The sequence below is a fragment of the Leptodactylus fuscus genome, chromosome 1 (assembly GCF_031893055.1).
Source record: "Leptodactylus fuscus isolate aLepFus1 chromosome 1, aLepFus1.hap2, whole genome shotgun sequence".
NCBI lineage: Eukaryota > Metazoa > Chordata > Amphibia > Anura > Leptodactylidae > Leptodactylus > Leptodactylus fuscus.
In genome coordinates this window covers 26,485,322-26,506,378 of record NC_134265.1, presented here as the reverse complement: position 1 = coordinate 26,506,378, position 21,057 = coordinate 26,485,322, and the positions used below count along the sequence as shown (strand labels likewise).

The 21,057-nt window shown below is 43.4% G+C and overlaps 1 protein-coding gene across 2 annotated transcripts in view; it reads right to left on the bottom strand.

Moving 5' to 3' along the window:
* Positions 1-19,338, bottom strand: part of MYO5B (myosin VB) — a 131,473-nt gene extending 112,135 nt beyond the window's left edge. For both annotated transcript variants that reach the window (XM_075268278.1, XM_075268285.1), the window contains exon 1: positions 19,224-19,338. In XM_075268278.1, coding sequence (XP_075124379.1) covers positions 19,224-19,250 — 27 coding nt within the window. In that variant the 5' untranslated portion in view covers positions 19,251-19,338. The remainder of the gene's footprint in view (positions 1-19,223) is intronic.
* Positions 19,339-21,057: the final 1,719 nt, after the last annotated feature.

The following is a 21,057-nucleotide window of genomic DNA, read 5'->3' as shown; positions in this document are numbered from 1 at the left end:
CACATTTTTTAATAAGTTTATGTTCCTTATATTTTTGCTATTGTGTGGAGGGGTGTTTGGCGACCATTTTTGTGATATACTTAACCTATCTAACTTCCTTTCTAATAGAAAACAGGCTGGAACATTCTCCTTTGCAATCCTCTAACGGAGCTGTTACTAAGGAAAGTCTGTACATAGTTATGTTGTGAATAAGAAGAGCTGAAGCATATACTAAAGGTGTGTGTGTGTTTGGGGGGGGGGGGGGTCACTTCACATGGCTGTATCTCCGGTTTTATACCACCTGGGAAAATGGTTCTGGTATCACAAGAGAGCTGAGATTCTCAGCTTTCATGCTCTGTCACAATTGAAGTCGGGAATGTGATTTTAATGTGCGGCTGCTGTATTTTACGTTCAGACTCTGGACTGAGTTTCTAACTAGGGACGTCCAATCCATTAGTCCTCTGGGGATATAAGTTAGGTTTTTCATATGTCTGTTGTTGTCCCAACAAATGGTTAAAAACTGGGTTTATAAAACCATCCCCGGGACCGAGCTTGGAGCATTTTCATCGTGTATCCGATCTTTTTGGACAAAATTCAGACTTGCAGACACCAAAGACCCCCTACTGATCGACTGTTGGAAGAGACCACAGCACACAGGTGAGCATTGCAGCAGCTACATTACATATCATAGTGGTTGTACTTGGTATTGCAGCTCAGCCCCATTCAGTAGTATGGGACTGAGCTGATGCTGTACTATGTGACTGATGAATGTGACATCATCGGCAGCCTCTTCAAGCTGCTGATCGGCAAGGGTCCTGGGTGTTGGACCCCCACGAATCACAGAGTAATGACCTGTCCTACTGATACGATCTCAATACTCAAGTCCTGGAAAACCCCTTTAAGGGACAATTTTGCAGCAGCCATTTTGTTCCCCCATGTTTGAGTGAGCTACTTTGGTCCCCGACCCGCAGACAAATTTACTAGGTTCATTTGACTCTAGCCCTAAAGTACGTGACTGCCACGAGAGGGGGCAAGAACTGCTCGAAATTGTGACAACCTTTGTACATCACTGTGGAATATGTCAGCGCTATAATAGCGAAGAGGAAATAAAGATTTGGCTCCTAAGGAAACATATGAGGATGAAGAAAACCACTGAACTGGGGTCAATAGCTGGTAACAGGTGTATAATATACCGCCATATGCAGCAGCTCTAGCCCCATGTAACCGTTCAGGGCTGTGTGATTTGCCCCCAGAGCTGTGGGATGTGCGAGTTAAATAATAGCTTTGGTCTTTGTAGTCAATGACTCAGAGTTAATAACATCCACTATACCACGTGTGGAATTTTCCTGCTGCTTAATTATAAAGGAGCTGCAGCAAACACCCGCAGAGCTGAACTCCACACTGCCAGCCACTGACACCGGCCTGCGGGGAGACCGAAAGCCTTACATTGACCGAGGAAACAATCCCAGGCCGCGCTCTCACCCGCAAACACTACTGCTCCATCCATCTTATCAATCTTATCGATCCCCCCCACCATACGGAGATGCAAAGATCTGCCGAGACAGGAGGTAAATGCTGGAACGCTTTAAAGGGACGCAACACCAGAAATATTAGTATAAACCTGAAGGAGTCCTTGTTTATACAGGATGGGGCATGCAGTACACTGCAAGGGTTCCTGTTAAGGCAAATGGATCAATATGTTTGTAGAAGATGCGGTGACGCAGAGCGCAAAATGTCATTAAATAGAAGAAATGTCATGTATGTAACATTCTACATATAAGCCACTGGTCATGTGTGAACACCAGGTCTGAATTATAAATTATAAATTAACACCATATCCTGAATTATACTCCAGAGCTGCGCTCATTATTCTGCTGGTACAGTCACTGTGTACATACATTACATTACTTATCCTGTATTATACTCCAGAGCTGTGCTCACTATTATGCTGGTACAGTCACTGTGTACATACATTACATTACTTATCCTGTACTGATCCTGAGTTACATCCTGTATTATACTCCAGAGCTGCGCTCACTATTATGCTGGTACAGTCACTGTGTACATACATTACATTACTTATCCTGTACTGATCCTGAGTTATTATACTCCAGCCTGTACTTGTATAGTACTCCAGAAGATGTGTTAGACTCCACCAGAAGTATAATGAGTGCAGCTCTGGAGTATAATACAGGATATAACTCAGGATCAGTACAGGATAAGTAATGTAATGTATGTACACGGTGACTGCACCAGCAGAATAGTGAGCGCAGCTCTGAGGTATAATACAGGATGTAACTCAGGATCAGTACAGGATAAGTAATGTAATGTATAAATAGATAAGAAAAATAAGCATATAGCTCACCACCTCCAGTTAGCTTGATAAGTCCTTATAATTCCTGGGTGCACGATCCTGGCCTCTGACTAAGGCACTTTGTAGTTGAAGCATATAGAAAAGGATAGTAGGATCCGCTCGACCAGGTAAGTTAAAAAATAACTTTTAATCCGACATGGTTAAAAAACACACAAAAGAAAATAGATGTGAAATGATAAAAAAGAAGAAAAATGGTGATTAAAACCACATTCTGATAGCTCTAGCTAAAGCTCTATAGCTAGAGCTATCAGAATGTGGTTTTAATCACCATTTTTCTTCTTTTTTGTCATTTCACATCTATTTTCTTTTGTGTGTTTTTTAACCATGTCGGATTAAAAGTTATTTTTTAACTTACCTGGTCGAGCGGATCCTACTATCCTTTTCTATATAATGTAATGTATGTACACAGTGACTGCACCAGCAGAATAGTGAGCGCAGCTCTGGAGTATAATACAGGATGTAACTCAGGATCAGTACAGGATAAGTAATGTAATGTATGTACACAGTGGCTGTACCAGCAGAATAGTGAGCGCAGCTCTGGAGTATAATACAGGATGTAACTCAGGATCAGTACAGGATAAGTAATGTACTGTATGTACACAGTGACTGTACCAGCAGAATAGTGAGTGCAGCTCTAGAGTATAATCTATATACCTGTGGGCTGGAAAACATCTTTGCAGATAGACATTCCCTTTAAAACCTTTAGAACATTGTGCTCGTGGTCTGATTGGCCGCTCTTTTTTCTCCTCCTCCATCCTGATACTGCCCTCGCCTCACTGGTATCTTCACATGAGTGGACCGGCCTTCCACAAAGTCCGTACACTCCTTTCCTAAAACACTCTGCGCTGCTGTGATAATTCATTTTCCAGCTTTGATAAAATCAATGTACTTGATGAATCAGATCAGAAGCAACTGAAAAAAATCTAAAGTGAGCACAACAAACAGAGGACGACCGCCACTACCCTGCCAGATAAAAAGAGGAACTGGTAACACCCAAAATTAGAACTACAGAGTCAGAGCCCAAACTATTGATCATCCGAATAAATGTGTATTTCCTCCGCAGCCGGCCTGCTCCGCACCTCCACACTTTGATGTTTCTTTAGATACGGTTCGCCTCGGTGCTCCGGTGGCTGACACGCAGAGTTCAGAAGGAACGCTTTCATCTCGACCATGCTGATCAATAATGGAAATAATATTTTTATGCAGAGTAACATCAAACATGAAGACGTGTGTCTGGAATCTGAATATATTAATAAACATATTCCCGGATGGGCGGATCATCATTAGACATCAGAGATCAATACCGTCACTCGTACGGAGCAATGGCGTCCATAGAACTCGGTAGGTCATGTGAGGCAGCTCGATTTCTTCATTAGATAAAAATGGGGGATCAGATTGACAAATCACGTGACTAAGACGATACCCCTTGAAATCATAGGTGGCATAATTTCATACTAAAATGGCTCACATGCTGATTGTTCAGACATGAGAAGCCCTCTCTAAAACATGAGGGCCACCGGCTTATTCCCTAACCTTCCACGGCTGTAGGCCATAGATAAGTCAGAGCCAAGTGGGCACTCCTTTTGGTAGGGTTACCCAAAAGTGGGCTTGAAGGGCTTTCCAGTCTTAGAATAGCTCAGGTTGGGGTTCTGACATGGAGCACCCCACTGATCAGCTTTCCTCAGCATCCTCTGGCTCCAGAACTATACAGTGAACAGAGCCACGGCTGTAGGCCATACATAAGTCAGAGCCAAGTGGGCACTCCTCTTGGTAGGGTTACCCAAAAGTGGGCTTGAAGGGTTTTCCAGTCTTAGGATAGCTCAAAGTGGGGTTCTGACATGAAGCACCCCCACTGATCAGCTTTTCTCAGCATCCTCTGGCTCCAGAACTATACAGTGGACAGAGCCAGTAACAGACGGCTCCATACCGGTGTAATGACTGTTCCTGATTACTACAGCTCAGCCCCCAGTCACATAGCTGCAGTATCCTGACACTACACAGTGGACAGGGTCATCTGCGTCTGGCTCAATCCACTGTATAATTTTGGTGCTGGAGGCTTGCTGAGCTGATCAAAAGTTGAGAAGGAGCTTATTTTTTTTCCACATTGTTCTGCAATCTCTGCCTCCAATTCAAAACAATGGAAGTCGGATTCCAAGCAGAATCTGTCACGGATTCGGAGGCAGAATACATTCCCAAATCTAAGGCAAATTTAGCCATGTGAACATAACCATAGAGACCCTACGTATACAGACAGGGACGCTGAACTGTCACCTTCTGTGTTATAACTGTGTGACAGCAGCCTGTCTCGTCATCAGCAGTCACTGCGATAAATCCATGGAGTGTTATCATACAGGGTCTTCCGAAAACCACATTCCCGTATGACATGATCTGTACTGAAATACTATGACCATACTGTGCATGTGATTACACTCACTGACACGCCTCACGGCGTTGCGTGCACCCATGATGTGACAGACGAGTCATATCTATGAACTAACCAGAGCAGGGAAACCCTGATGACATCGCTGTCAGGTGAAGCCGCCTTATTTCCATATGCAAAACCTAATGAATATCGATGCATTTTCTACATAGTGAAGATGAAGAATGTTCCAGCTCTGCACAAGACTTGGGAGTGTCCAGGGTTAAAGACGTATTCTCAGCAGACAGGAATGTCTCAAGGAACCTTTATACATTCAGCATAAGCCTCCGGCAACCTGACCCCACTCAGAAGACTCGAGATTGTGCAGTGACATTTGATGCAGACGCTTGTCAAAGTCCTGCAATGGATGAAGTGGCTCTTATAGATCTGAGGAACCCGGAAACATCCTTATAGAAGGAGGAGGCCAGAGGTGCACTAGGGGGGCTTATACGTTCTGGCTTTCACACTATGTATAGAAAAAAAATTGTAATGTACATACAGTGACTATACCAGCAGAATAGTGAGCGCAGCTCTGGAGTATAATACAGGATGTAACTCAGGATCAGTACAGGATAAGTAATGTAATGTATGTACACAGTGACTATACCAGCAGAATAGTGAGCGCAGCTCTGGAGTATAATACAGGATGTAACTCAGGATCAGTACAGGATAAGTAATGTAATGTATGTACACAGTGACTGTACCAGCAGAATAGTGAGCGCAGCTCTGGAGTATAATACAGGATGTAACTCAGGATCAGTACAGGATAAGTAATGTAATGTATGTACACAGTGACTGTACCAGCAGAATAGTGAGCGCAGCTCTGGAGTATAATACAGGATGTAACTGAGGATCAGTACAGGATAAGTAATGTAATGTATGTACACAGTGACTGTACCAGCAGAATAGTGAGTGCAGCTCTGGAGTATAATACAAGATGTAACTCAGGATCAGTACAGGATAAGTAATGTATGTACACAGTGACTGCACCAGCAGAATAGTGAGCGCAGCTCTGGAGTATAATACAGGATGTAACTCAGGATCAGTACAGGATCAGTAATGTAATGTATGTACACAGTGACTGCAACAACAGAATAGTGAGCGCAGCTCTGGAGTATAATACAGGATGTAACTCAGGATCAGTACAGGATAAGTAATGTAATGTATGTACACAGTGACTGTACTAGCAGAATAGTGAGTGCAGCTCTGGAGTATAATACAGGATGTAACTCAGGATCAGTACAGGATAAGTAATGTAATGTATGTACACAGTGACTGTACCAGCAGAATAGTGAGTGCAGCTCTGGAGTATAATACAGGATGTAACTCAGGATCAGTACAGGATACGTAATGTAATGTATGTACACAGTGACTGCACCAGCAGAATAGTGAGCGCAGCTCTGGGGTATAATACAGGATGTAACTCAGGATCAGTACAGGATAAGTAATGTAATGTATATACACAGTGACTGTACCAGCAGAATAGTGAGAGCAGCTCTGGAGTATAATACAGGATGTAACTCAGGATCAGTACAGGATAAGTAATGTAATGTATGTACACAGTGACTGCACCAGCAGAATAGTGAGCGCAGCTCTGGAGTATAATACAGGATATAACTCAGGATCAGTACAGGATAAGTAATGTAATGTATGTACACAGTGACTGTACTAGCAGAATAGTGAGCGCAGCTCTGGAGTATAATACAGGATGTAACTCAGGATCAGTACAGGATAAGTAATGTATGTACACAGTGACTGTACCAGCAGAATAGTGAGCGCAGCTCTGGAGTATAATACAGGATGTAACTCAGGATCAGTACAGGATAAGTAATGTAATGCATGTACACAGTGACTGCACCAGCAGAATAGTGAGCACAGCTCTGGAGTATAATACAGGATAAGTAATGTAATGTATGTACACAGTGACTGTACCAGCAGAATAGTGAGAGCAGCTCTGGAGTATAATACAGGATGTAACTCAGGATCAGTACAGGATAAGTAATGTAATGTATGTACACAGTGACTGCACCAGCAGAATAGTGAGAGCAGCTCTGGAGTATAATACAGGATGTAACTCAGGATCAGTACAGGATAAGTAATGTAATGTATGTACACAGTGACTGCACCAGCAGAATAGTGAGCGCAGCTCTGGAGTATAATACAGGATATAACTCAGGATCAGTACAGGATAAGTAATGTAATGTATGTACACAGTGACTACCAGCAGAATAGTGAGTGCAGCTCTGGAGTATAATACAGGATGTAACTCAGGATCAGTACAGGATAAGTAATGTAATGTATGTACACAGTGACTGCACCAGCAGAATAGTGAGCGCAGCTCTGGAGTATAATACAGGATATAACTCAGGATCAGTACAGGATAAGTAATGTAATGTATGTACACAGTGACTGTACCAGCAGAATAGTGAGCGCAGCTCTGGAGTATAATACAGGTTCAGTACAGAAAGTATCTATAGACAGTTACTAAACTTATTATAGAGACTAATGCTATACATATAGACTATATGAAGAGGTGGAAGCACCCTTTAAATGAAGTCCGAACATTTTTTAAGCCACCAATATGTCTGTAGTACGGTCTCTGGAGTGACGCCCGGGGGAACGTCAGCATAATCAGTTTTCTATTTAGGAATGCCAGCTGCACACAAGTGAGTAGATGGGAATAATGGCTTATGTCATTGTCAGGGACCAGCCTGGCTCGGGGCCCTAGGAAGCAGCATAGAGAACCACCATATTACCATACAATCTGCTCAATGAATCATGCTGAAGGCTGACCCACTTACAGTTACCGTGAAATTCCGGTGCCCGCTGAAAACTGCCAAGTGTTGTGAAACATGACATTCTTCAGTGTGTCTGAGAAAAGGGAAAGAAGCAGCATGGCGTGTCGGCGAGAATAACGCTCCATCTGCATCATCGACATGGCTCACGGTGACGCCAGTATGGCAGATTCAGAGAGTCTGAAAGAAGTTAGAATTGTACCATATAGGACATTAAGAGGGTCGCCCTTTATGTATATGGATGTCCTAAAGGGTTCACAGAACTTCCCACACTGCTGGACTTGGTATGTCCAACCAAAACATAGACACCTTACTGATCAGCTGTTTTCAACACAGTGCATGGAAATGGCTCAGATGGCTCAGTACACTGTGTAGCATAGAGTACTGAGAGAAAGATAAAATTGTCCAATGAGCCCAGGTCCTACCAATCGGCCATATTTGGAAACCGTCATCTTACGGTATTTAGTAAAACTTTATGCTCGTTTCGGGTTTCCACTTGGGGACCTCCCCGAATGGAAACCTATACGAATTAAAAAGCGGTTACCTAAGGAAACCCGTGGACACCATAGACTATAATGAGGTCCGTGTAGCTTGAAACATGCGGAGAGAAAAGTGCTGCTTGCAGGACTTTTCTCTCCGCATGTTTCGTGCGTAAACCACACGGACCCCATTATAGTCTATAGGGTCTGCGGGTTAGCCAGGTAACCACTTTTTAATGCGTATAGGTTTCTGTTCGGCGGGGTCCCCAAACGCAGATGTGAACCTGGCCTTACTTCTATATCAACCAGTATACAATGATGTCGTCACAGATGAGGTCAGATGGATATTCTCTAGCACGGACACGCAGCACCATACAGTTCTGTAATAAATCCATGTGCATTTTTCTGCAGAGTTCACCCAGATTCAAAGGAGAATTTGGCGCCGCTGTATTATGATGTTGTGCAGCAGCTGAGGTTTGTATTATGAGGTTCTGCAGCAGCTGAGGTGTGTATTATGATGTTGTGCAGCAGCTGAGGTGCGTATTATGAGGTTCTGCAGCAGCTGAGGTGCGTATTATGATGTTCTGCAGCAGCTGAGGTGTGTATTATGAGGTTCTGCAGCAGCTGAGGTGTGTATTATGATGTTCTGCAGCAGCTGAGGTTTGTATTATGAGGTTCTGCAGCAGCTGAGGTGCGTATTATGATGTTCTGCAGCAGCTGAGGTGCGTATTATGAGGTTCTGCAGCAGCTGAGGTGCGTATTATGAGGTTCTGCAGCAGCTGAGGTGCGTATTATGAGGTTCTGCAGCAGCTGAGGTGTGTATTATGAGGTTCTGCAGCAGCTGAGGTGTGTATTATGAGGTTCTGCAGCAGCTGAGGTGTGTATTATGAGGTTCTGCAGCAGCTGAGGTGTGTATTATGAGGTTCTGCAGCAGCTGAGGTGTGTATTATGAGGTTCTGCAGCAGCTGAGGTGTGTATTATGAGGTTCTGCAGCAGCTGAGGTGTGTATTATGAGGTTCTGCAGCAGCTGAGGTGTGTATTATGAGGTTCTGCAGCAGCTAAGGTGTGTATTATGAGGTTCTGCAGCAGCTAAGGTGTGTATTATGAGGTTCTGCAGCAGCTAAGGTGTGTATTATGAGGTTCTGCAGCAGCTGAGGTCTGTATTATAATGTACTGCAGCAGCTGAGGTGTGTATTATGATGTTCTGCAGCAGCTAAGGTGTGTATTATGAGGTTCTGCAGCAGCTAAGGTGTGTATTATGAGGTTCTGCAGCAGCTGAGGTCTGTATTATAATGTACTGCAGCAGCTGAGGTGTATTATGAGGTTCTGCAGCAGCTGAGGTGTATTATGATGTTCTGCAGCAGCTGAGGTGTGTATTATGGTGTTCTGCAGCAGCTGAGGTGTATTATGATGTTCTGCAGCAGCTGAGGTGCATATTATGGTGTTTCACATCTAAAGAACATCTTTTTAAGACGAATCGGAGCGCCATAAGTCATCTACTCAAGTGGATCTCAAGTGTTGAGCACATGACAAGGACCTTCCTGTACAGTAATCTATGGCCGATCAGGCAGACATTAGTCGTGTCTATCCACCACCGCTCATCTCTATATAATCGTCCTGCCCTGACACAATGTGACGGCACGTATTATAGAAAAATGACCCCCAGTGTAACCGCAGCACTCGCAGAGATGTCTCGCAGGGATTTTATATGTAGGAATTTGGCAGGCCGTGGTGCGAGCGCTGCCAGTAACGCTGCCGCTTCTGTAATAGAGATCAGTTAATGATATTGCTATTTTACTGCTCATATCCGCCGCTCTGTGTAATATCAGCGCTTTCTGCAAAGACTGCGGCGAACAATGGAGGAGCGGGGACATCAATTTATCTGTTCCCTGATTAAAAGAAAGTATAATTAAAGGGAATTTCGGATATTAATGAATAGTCTTAGGGATTCCAATCCTGTACCCTGCCAATCTGCGGACAATCACTATATACCAAGCACAGCGCCTCTCATTCTATAGTGGCTGTGCCCAGTATTGCAACTCAATCCCATTCACTTTAATGGGATGCCGCAGCAGTACGCACCAAAGGATAGTCCTTCAATATTAAATCTGTGGGTACCCGACATTTGGGACCCCTGCCTATCAGGTACATCAGGACCGTATCAGAATTGTCGCAGGTACTGCAGCAATGTCCCATAGACTTCAATAGGGGCAAAATCCATTGCCATAGTTTATACGGTGACCCATGTCGTCTCGGTACAGCTGATCTGCAGGGATCCCAGATGTCGGACCCACACAGATCTAATAATGATAGCCCCTCCTAGGCATAGTGTAAACTGGACAACCCCTTTAAGGACAGTTCATCAATTTTTAAAGGCTGAAAAACGCTTTTTTTTGTAATTGTAGGGTATACGACCACCGCTCGTTGTAGTTGGTCTGGTGACCACCATTGCTCTCCTATCCAGTGGGTAGGTGGTCAATACTTCTGGGTGGACTACCCCTTTAACCTCCACGTGTGATGCACATAGGTCTACATTACTCTCACTTTCACGATTTCGCCCATGTTTCCTACGGACAGATAGCGATTTCCACGGGACCATCTGATCCAGCATTAAACCTACACGATGTCTATGTCATCATCCTGGGAGCGGACTCCATGGATACGGCCACGTACAGAGACACGGCTGTTGTCTCAGAGGAGCTTCCCCTTTAATTAAGGGAGAACTCTACTTATAAACAAACAACATTCTGAATCTGCAAGTTTCCTGTTACGGGAGACAAGTGCATGGTGGACGACAGATACCTACATAGTGATAAAGGCGGCCATACACTTTATATTGCCTTCACAATCTCTCACTAGTGCCGCCTCAGGCTTCGGGCCTGTATCTTCAAGTGATAATATCTCAGCATAAAAGTAAGAAATTACAAAACGGTTTTCACATTTTCAATGTACATAAAGCGTCCTTTAATAACTTTCTATGGGCCATTTACCTACTTGCTACCAAAATGGATGACCCGATTCTGTATTTACCCATAACCACCCTGTATAATGACGTTTTTCAGTGATATCGGGCGATATTCTCATCACACCACAGTCCGCCACTGAAACACTAAGGCCTTCTCGAGGTAAACGGTAAAATGTCAGATCATTAAGTGACGAGGACGGTAATGAAGGACGACGGCTACACCTTAATTAACCTTAGTGTCTGAGACGTCTTAATAACTAATGAGATACAAGACAGTAACAGATGTCGCAGCAGCGGGTATCCCCACATGGCGGCGGTCTGCACCCTGCCGCCCCTGCACAGAGTTAATGTCACATAATGGACGACATGGGCCGTGACGATGAGACGGACTGTCATACTGGAATTAACCATTCGTTGTAAAGAAAGGCTCTAAAAAAAATTACGGGAGTGCCGGGGAACGGCTAGGCGACGATTTTTGCAGAGAGGTGCAATGGTTCACACCTCTCATATGACAGAAAAATGGCGCAAGTCATGAGTTCCAAAATTATGAATCATATACACGACCATTTTTATGAAATTTTTTTTTGCATACAATTGCTACACCTTTAGGGCATGTTCGCACGAAGTTTTTTTGCAGCCAGATTTTTTGAGGTGGCATTGATTTTTTTAAAAGCAAAAATAAAGTTAAAAAAAAAAAAAAAATTCTACAAAAATTTGTTTTTCCGCTTCCCATTCAATTCATTGGCATTTGTGAGGGAGATTCCACCTGAACATAAGTGCAGAGAAATCCGCTACAGGAAAAAAACATGTCTCTAGAAGATTTTTTAGGTAACATGATATAATATATAAGTCTACTACATATATACGGTAATATACGGTATATAAGGACTGGGCGATTACGACCTAAATCAAAATTGCGATTAATCAGCATTTTTCCTCGATTACGATTAACGGCCATTATTTTGATCACATCCCTTTTACACCACACCCCCTTTAAGTGCTGGGCGAACCACCCAGGTTTCATATGGTGAGGTTCGCCCAGACAACAAAATTGCTAGTAATATACTCTGGGGCTACTTACCTCTCCTGTGCTTCAGGACTACTCCCTGCTGTTCTTTGCACTTCTGGAAGACGTCAGGGACCACCGATTGGGCCTCAGCGTCATGTGGCATCATGACGCATGATGGCGAGCGTTGCGATGCTACACCAATTCAGCCGGAAGTACCGAAAACAGCAGTGAGTCGCCCTGGAGCGGTAAGTGACACTGATTTTTTATGATTTCTCACCTTCCTTGGGCCTCCGCTTATTATAATGTGGTATTTGCAAAGACCCAACAAGGGTGTTCATATTTGCACTGCTGTCCACCCGCCGTGATTCCGCCGAAATTGCAGAAAAACAGCTTGGGGACGGTTTGCTGGCGGTCAGTTTAAAAACCCATTCAATTCAATGGGTTTTTAAAGCAAATCGCCGATGTCTGTCCGCAGCCTCTCTGCCGTGAAACCATTTTTTTTGCAAGTAAACAAGTTGGACATGCAGGACCCAAACTGAATCCGCCACAAGTTCAACTCCGCTAAACAGTCCCGAACCAATATACAGTATACAGCAGCCACAAATGTGAACGTGTGTGATAAAGTGGTGCAAGGCTCTTTCCTGCACATAAATGCAACATATCCCCCATTTTGCGCTTTGCTCACCGCTTTCCATAATTGTCGATGGATCGGGGCGGGGACGTCTTGGCCTGACATACTGTATTTATTATAACTCACACCGTTTTTCTAGCATGAATGATACTGGATTCTACGTCGGTCCCTGACTAGCGTAGACTTCCATTCTAGCGCACAAGCCAGAGCCTCTCATAACTCAGACGCACCTTCATTAAGACTGGTATACAGAACGCCAGTCTTAATAAATCTGCCCCATTGTATAATAATAAAAAAAAGCAGCCACCCCTGTATACGGATAACGAGTCGGTTTTAAAGGGCCAATAACCGTAAAGTCAGCGGCTTATAAAAGTGCAGAGGAGATGGAGACATCAAGTGGAGGCTATTCCAGGACGATCAGTCACCCGCCAAGGCCTGAAATGCTGATAACAGGGAGCAATAGAATGCATTCAACGGTATAATAAGATTTCAGGTGTCCTGTCTCTTTAAAATAAATGAGGGACACTCAGTAAGAGTCTGATCAGAGTCCCGGCTACCAAGTAATAAATTACCCAGCAGCTTAGCAACACCGGCCCCTGAGGCAAAGCCACCGCTAGGAAGGGACAGTCACACAAGCTACGGTGTTTTGTGTAAACGTCCAATCAATTGTCGCCTGTCACCTGGGCACGACACAGCGACTAAAGCTGTCCTACACCAAAGCGACTGTCCCGACATGAGAATCAGATCGCCCCATATCATAAACCAACAGGTACAGAGTACATTGCCCCATGTGGCGCAGGAGACATCATACAGGATCCCTTGGCACTTTAATCGAAACTACTTCACTACTTCCGCTTTCACCGTGCACACCTGTCACTGCCGTGTCCCACCTGATCCCAAAGCCTTTGTTGTCACAAGTACATTCCCCACTAAGGAGGCGTTCACACCTGTAACAGATGCAGAAGTGCTAACCCAAACATCTGCAAATGGTTACAGCAACTGCTACAGCGTCACATATCATGGAAGACATCAATATCAATAAGTCTTTTCCAACTCTGCTACATCTGTATATTCTTGTACATAGGGGCAGTATTATAGTAGTTATATTCTTGTACATAGGAGTAGTATTATAGTAGTTATATTCTTGTACATAGGAGCAGTATTATAGTAGTTATATTCTTGTACATAGGAGTAGTATTATAGTAGTTATATTCTTGTACATAGGAGTAGTATTATAGTAGTTATATTCTTGTACATAGGAGGGAGTATTATAGTAGTTATATTCTTGTACATAGGAGTAGTATTATAGTAGTTATATTCTTGTACATAGGAGCAGTATTATAGTAGTTATATTCTTGTACATAGGAGGGAGTATTATAGTAGATATATTCTTGTACATAGGAGGGAGTATTATAGTAGTTATATTCTTGTACATAGGAGCAGTATTATAGTAGTTATATTCTTGCACATAGGAGCAGTATTATAGTAGTTATATTCTTGTACATAGGAGGTAGTATTATAGTAGTTATATTCTTGTACATAGGAGTAGTATTATAGTAGTTATATTCTTGTACATAGGAGGGAGTATTATAGTAGTTATATTCTTGTACATAGGAGTAGTATTATAGTAGTTATATTCTTGTACATAGGAGTAGTATTATAGTAGTTATATTCTTGTACATAGGAGCAGTATTATAGTAGTTATATTCTTGTACATAGGAGTAGTATTATAGTAGTTATATTCTTGTACATAGGAGCAGTATTATAGTAGTTATATTCTTGTACATAGGGGGCAGTATTATAGCAGTTATATTCTTGTACATAGGAGCAGTATTATAGTAGTTATATTCTTGTACATAGGGAGCAGTATTATAGTAGTTATATTCTTGTACATAGGGAGCAGTATTATAATAGTTATATTCTTGTACATAGGAGGTAGTATTATAGTAGTTATATTCTTGTACATAGGAGTAGTATTATAGTAGTTATATTCTTGTACATAGGAGCAGTATTATAGTAGCTATATTCTTGTACATAGGGGGCAGTATTATAGCAGTTATATTCTTGTACATAGGAGCAGTATTATAGTAGTTATATTCTTGTACATAGGAGGTAGTATTATAGTAGTTATATTCTTGTACATAGGAGTAGTATTATAGTAGTTATATTCTTGTACATAGGAGCAGTATTATAGTAGCTATATTTTTGTACATAGGGGGCAGTATTATAGCAGTTATATTCTTGTACATAGGGAGCAGTATTATAGTAGTTATATTCTTGTACATAGGGAGCAGTATTATAATAGTTATATTCTTGTACATAGGAGGTAGTATTATAGTAGTTATATTCTTGTACATAGGAGCAGTATTATAGTAGCTATATTCTTGTACATAGGGGGCAGTATTATAGCAGTTATATTCTTGTACATAGGAGCAGTATTATAGTAGTTATATTCTTGTACATAGGAGTAGTATTATAGTAGTTATATTCTTAAACATAGGAGTAGTATTATAGTAGTTATATTCTTGTACATAGGAGCAGTATTATAGTAGCTATATTCTTGTACATAGGGGGCAGTATTATAGCAGTTATATTCTTGTACATAGGAGCAGTATTATAGTAGTTATATTCTTGTACATAGGAGTAGTATTATAGTAGTTATATTCTTAAACATAGGAGCAGTATTATAGTAGTTATATTCTTGTACATAGGAGCAGTATTATAGTAGTTATATTCTTGTACATAGGAGTAGTATTATAGTAGTTATATTCTTGTACGTAGGGGCAGTATTATAGTAGTAATGAATTGACAGATCAATACTGGAATGAGCTGGAACAATGACAACATGTATGGATTATCTACAAATCACCCTGAGTGACCATAACCCAAAAGTCATATGCATTAATCCACAATGATTTGTTTGTGTTTGTCGCTAGAAGGAAGTATTACAAGAGCAGGAGGTTTCGAGGCCAGACTACCTTCTAATCCCTAAACCACCCCACTATATATCAGCTGAGGACGAAGCTCAAACACAATCTGAGTCAGCAGCACTTTGGAAAGTGCAGAAACGGTGCTCATTACACTGAATACTAAATTGAAGCTCCTGGGAAAAAAGCTTAACCAGCAATTCCCTATTGGAACGATATTCTTGGAATAAAATTTGCCAAAATCCTTTAATAGACGGTTTCAAGCCGCGCAGGCGACTTTTATCCTCTAATACGAACACACTAGTGCGTCTGTGTAAAGCTAAGAGATAGGAGACAGTCAGCCCTGCAATTACGCTCAATGGTGAACTCAATGGTCCAATCCAGTCTGTCGTTGCATAACACGTTGCAGTGTCGCCATCATTAGGAATGACTGTAGTAGACAAGGTTGTTACGTAAATAACATGGTTTACATTTGCATTTCATCATTTTCAAGATCTTTTCTTGTGGTCAATGACTGGACATCATCTGAGGCCTACACAGGTTTTCAGCCTCTGGATGTCAATAGTCAACATTTCCATTCACTTACAGCAAGCAGAGATCTTAACAATTCCTTGAAGTCTTCCACACTGGAGTTGTGCAGACGCTTGTGATGCTCACACGTGCGCCCGAACCTTCCACCCTAAAGTATTGACACCCATAATAGTAAACTATTTTGTAATCTCATGTCCAAGAACAACATGGCGCAATCTATGATTACAGGGAAGACGGGGTTAAAAGGAAAATTAGAGTAAAATAAGGGGAAAAAAAATCTCGGATAAAATTGAATAATGCGGAGATTTATTAAAGCTAACATGAAGGGAAGATGGCAGCGTTTCCCATGGCACCATCAGGTCACTACTCTCTTAGGAGTATATGAAGGCCTAAATTTAGTGAGGCCTAGCGCCATGATACAAGCGTCAACACACAGTACACTGGTCACGTCAGGCTCCACAGTCACCCCAAAATAGTAGGCCACAACCGAAAAACAGGGGTAAAGGCAAAAGTCGCGATGTAGAGCAGGTCCAAGCCACATGACGGACATAAATGGCGCAACCCCGAGCTGTGATGAGACTACAATTCCCAGCATATAAACTAGGAGTTATAGTTACAGACTGGCAGGTGAAATATCTCCGGTCTAGACAGACGGGTGACGGCAGGATACATGTATTCAAATCAATGCAAGTTACTTCCCGGCCGCCATAAACAGGGCGAGGGTCAGTCGTGTGACACGCTCAGGAGACCGCGGTATACATAGGCGAGTCTGCCAGATATAGAGGAGTGACATAGATTAGGGACCTTAACAGACCCCGCTGACCGGTACCAGTGACCCAGTATACAGAGATGATATATGTGACACAAATACAGTCAGGTGATATATAGGACTGATCCACAGTATTGAAAAGTGTCATGTAAGAGTGACCCAAATACAGAGAAGTGTCATGTAAGAGTGACCCTAACACAGACAGATGACATACGAGTGACTTATGTGAGTGAACCCAATATAGACCCTAATGGATGGATGGATGACACTAATGCACTCATGTGACACAAGTGACCCCAAGGCAGACAGGTGACGTGTACATGACCCCAGTATATACAGGTGACACATCAGAAACAGAAATATATATTGGCTTGTTACTGTACGTCATAAGAGTATAGGCAGGTGACGCGTATAATATGACAGTATGCTCACTACTATCTTACCAGTACAGCCAGTACTACATAACCAGTACATCCAGTGTCCCCACCAAGAGATCACCAGTCTATCCAGTGTACCCAGCACGAGGTCACTAGTACATCAACATAAGATCACCAGTCCATCAGGGTACCCAACACAAGATCACCAGTATATCCAGAGGACGTTGTACTAGATCACCAGTACACCCAGCATGAAATCACTAGTACATGAGTGTGTCACCAGTCCATCCAGTGTACCCAGCACTAGATCACCAGTCCATCAGTATACCCAGCACTAGATCACCAGTCCATCAGTATACCCAGCACTAGATCACCTGTCCATCAGTATACCCAGCACTAGATCACCTGTCCATCGGTATACCCAGCACTAGATCACCTGTCCATCAGTGCACCCAGCACTAGATCACTAGTCCATTGGTATACCCAGCACTAGATCACTAGATCACCAGTCCATCAGTGTACCCAGCAGCATTAGATCACCAGTCCATCCAGTGTACCCAGCACTAGATCACCAGTCCATCGGTATACCCAGCGCTAGATCACCAGTCCAGCGTACCTAGCACTAGATCACTAATCCATCAGTGTACCCAGCACTAGATCACCAGTCCATCCAGTGTACCCATCACTAGATCACCAGTCCATCGGTATACCCATCACTAGATCACCAGTCCAGTGTACCCAGCACTAGATCACCAGTCCAGTGTACTCAGCACTAGATCACCAGTCCATTAGTTTACACAGCACTAGATCATCAATCTAGTGTAGACAGAACTAGATCACCAGTCTATCAGTGTACCCAGCACTAGATCACCAGTCCAGTGTGTCCAGCACTAGATCACCAGTCAGTGTACCCAGCAGCACTAGATCGCCAGTCCATCAGTGTACCCAGCACTAGATCACGAGTCCATCAGTGTACCCAGCACTAGATCACCAGTCCATCAGTTTAACCAGCACTAGATCACCAGTCCAGTGTGTCCAGCACTAGATCACCAGTCCATCAGTGTACCCAGCACTAGATCACCAATCCAGTGTACCCAGCAGTAGATCACCAGTCCATCAGTATACCCAGCAGCATTAGATCACCAGTCCATCAATGTACCCAGCACAAAATCACCAGTCCATCAGTTTAACCAGCACTAGATCACCAGTCCATCAGTTTAACCAGCACTAGATCACCAGTCCATCAGTTTAACCAGCACTAGATCACCAGTCCATCAGTTTACCCAGTACTAGATCATCAGTCCAGTGTGTCCAGCACTAGATCACCAGTCCATCGGTGTACCCAGCACTAGATCACCAATCCAGTGTACCCAGCAGTAGATCACCAGTCCATCAGCACTAGGTCACCAGTCCATCAATGTACCCAGCACTAGATCACCAGTCCATCAGTTTACCCAGCACTAGATCACCAGTCCATCAGTTTACCCAGCACTAGATCACCAGTCCATCAGTTTACCCAGCACTAGATCACCTGTCCATCAGTTTACCCAGCACTAGATCACCAGTCCAGTGTGTCCAGCACTAGATCACTAGTCCATCAGTGTACCCAGCACTAGATCACCAGTCCATCAGTTTACCCAGCACTAGATCACCAGTCCAGTGTGTCCAGCACTAGATCACTAGTCCATCAGTTTACCCAGCACTAGATCACCAGTCCATCAGTTTACCCAGCACTAGATCACCAGTCCATCAGTTTACCCAGCACTAGATCACCAGTCCATCAGTTTACCCAGCACTAGATCACCAGTCCATCAGTGTGTCCAGCACTAGATCACCAGTCCATCAGTATACCCAGCACTAGATCACCAGTCCAAGCAGAGTCCCCAGCCTCCCTCCCCAGTCCAGCCAGTATGACACCAGTAAGGCCAGTATGACACCTGGACATAAGTTGCAGCAGTTCGGACTCACCCGGGAGTAGAGCTCGTACACAGACATGGTAAATCCGGGCGCAGATCACAGGGCGATCTCCATGGGGGTGATCCGGGCTCCCGCCGCTGCCGGCGACCTTTACCTCCCCGTCCCGGCAGTGAGTAATCCCAGTGCCCGGGCTCCTGCCGCCTCCTCCAGCCACTGGCTCCACCTCACGCCGCTCCCTGCACAGGTGTGGGAGGAGAGCACAGTGCACCCTGGAAGCACACTGCACACACTATACACACTGCACACACTATACACACTGCACACACTATACACACTGCACACACTATACACACTGCACACACTATACACACTGCACACACTATACACACTGCAAACTGCACAACGCACCGCACTTGGGTGCATTCACACTACGACGCTGGTAAAACTACATCAAAACAGCATTGGAAAAAAATGCATGCCGTTTTATGCGGTTTTTGTTGCAGTTTCCAGGTGAAACACATTTCAGTAACATGTTCCAACTGTGAAATTAAGAAACTGCATGAATTTTTTTCCATGCAGTTTTGAGGCAGTTTTAACTGCACCATGTGAATGCACCCTTGTACGAAACCTGCTGCACTGCACTTTAGTCTAGGGTTAGAATGCAATTCACACAACCAAAGATCACCCTCCGTCTCCTTCACCAGTGTAAGTAAATGGAGTTGCGTTGCGGCCGCGACTTTCACGAAAAAATCAAAACTATCGTATTATCGCTGCAAAAATGCAGGAAATCGCTGTGTGCGGCATTAACCCCAACATGACCGCACTGTTTGAATAGAACCTGGCTGGTTTCAATCCGTTTACGGAAATTCTCTGCTTGTTGCGCCCTCTAGTGTCTTGTTTGGTAAATTACCACTATGCCTAAAAAAAATCCGTTTTTTTAAAAAAGTTCAGCTGCTTTAGGCCTTATTCACACAACAGTTTTTTAATTGTTGTCAAATGGCGGTTTTAATAACAATGAGAGGGAATGAGCGTATTCACGAGTCCGTTTTTTTTTTTACCCACTACAACATTCACCATATGGGAAATATATTTTTACATGTTTGTAGAACAGCTGTTGTATAATTTGTTTATGTTTATTTTAAATCCATGAAAATTAGAATTTTTAATTAAAAAAAATTGTTAAAAAAAAAAGTTATTTATCTATTTTATTAGTCCCCCTAGGGGACTTGAACCTGCAATGTTTTGATTGCAAGTATTGCTTTCCTAAAGCTCCGAGCCTCCAAAGGAAACAGGACAGCTCCTGATACCTCGCCACTCAGTAGCCCGTTCTGCACCTGCGCACTTATATTTTTTTCTGCTGGGGGCCTCCAGCAAAGTGCAATGCGCACAGAGTGGACGCCGATCATGGGCATTAGCGCCGGGTCTCCACTGTACAATACAGCAGAGACTCGGTCACTATCGCAGCCGCAGCTTCCATAATAGTACGGCAGATATCGGCAAGGGGTTGATTTTAATGCCGGGGGGGGGGGGGGGTATAGGACCTGCTATACAAATATCGGAGCAGAGCTTCAGACCCATCAGGTTATGTTCACATCTGGCCGGAGTCTCCAATGAAGAGCCTGCCGAAAATTCTTGGAGTAACTTTTTCCTCCAGTGGATTATTTAAAACAAGGGAAACCACATAGACCCCGTTGTAGTCAATGGGGTCCGTCTCTCCCCTGATGGACTTGAACAATGGGGGTGCAACCCCTTTGTGACTCTAGACTTCACACCCGATCATGTACATGAGACCTAAGAGCTTTATATCCACCATTCCCTGTTGAAGCCATTCTTGGCTTTGACTCAAAAACTGCAGCTTGTCCACAATGTGTGACCTCAGGCTAAA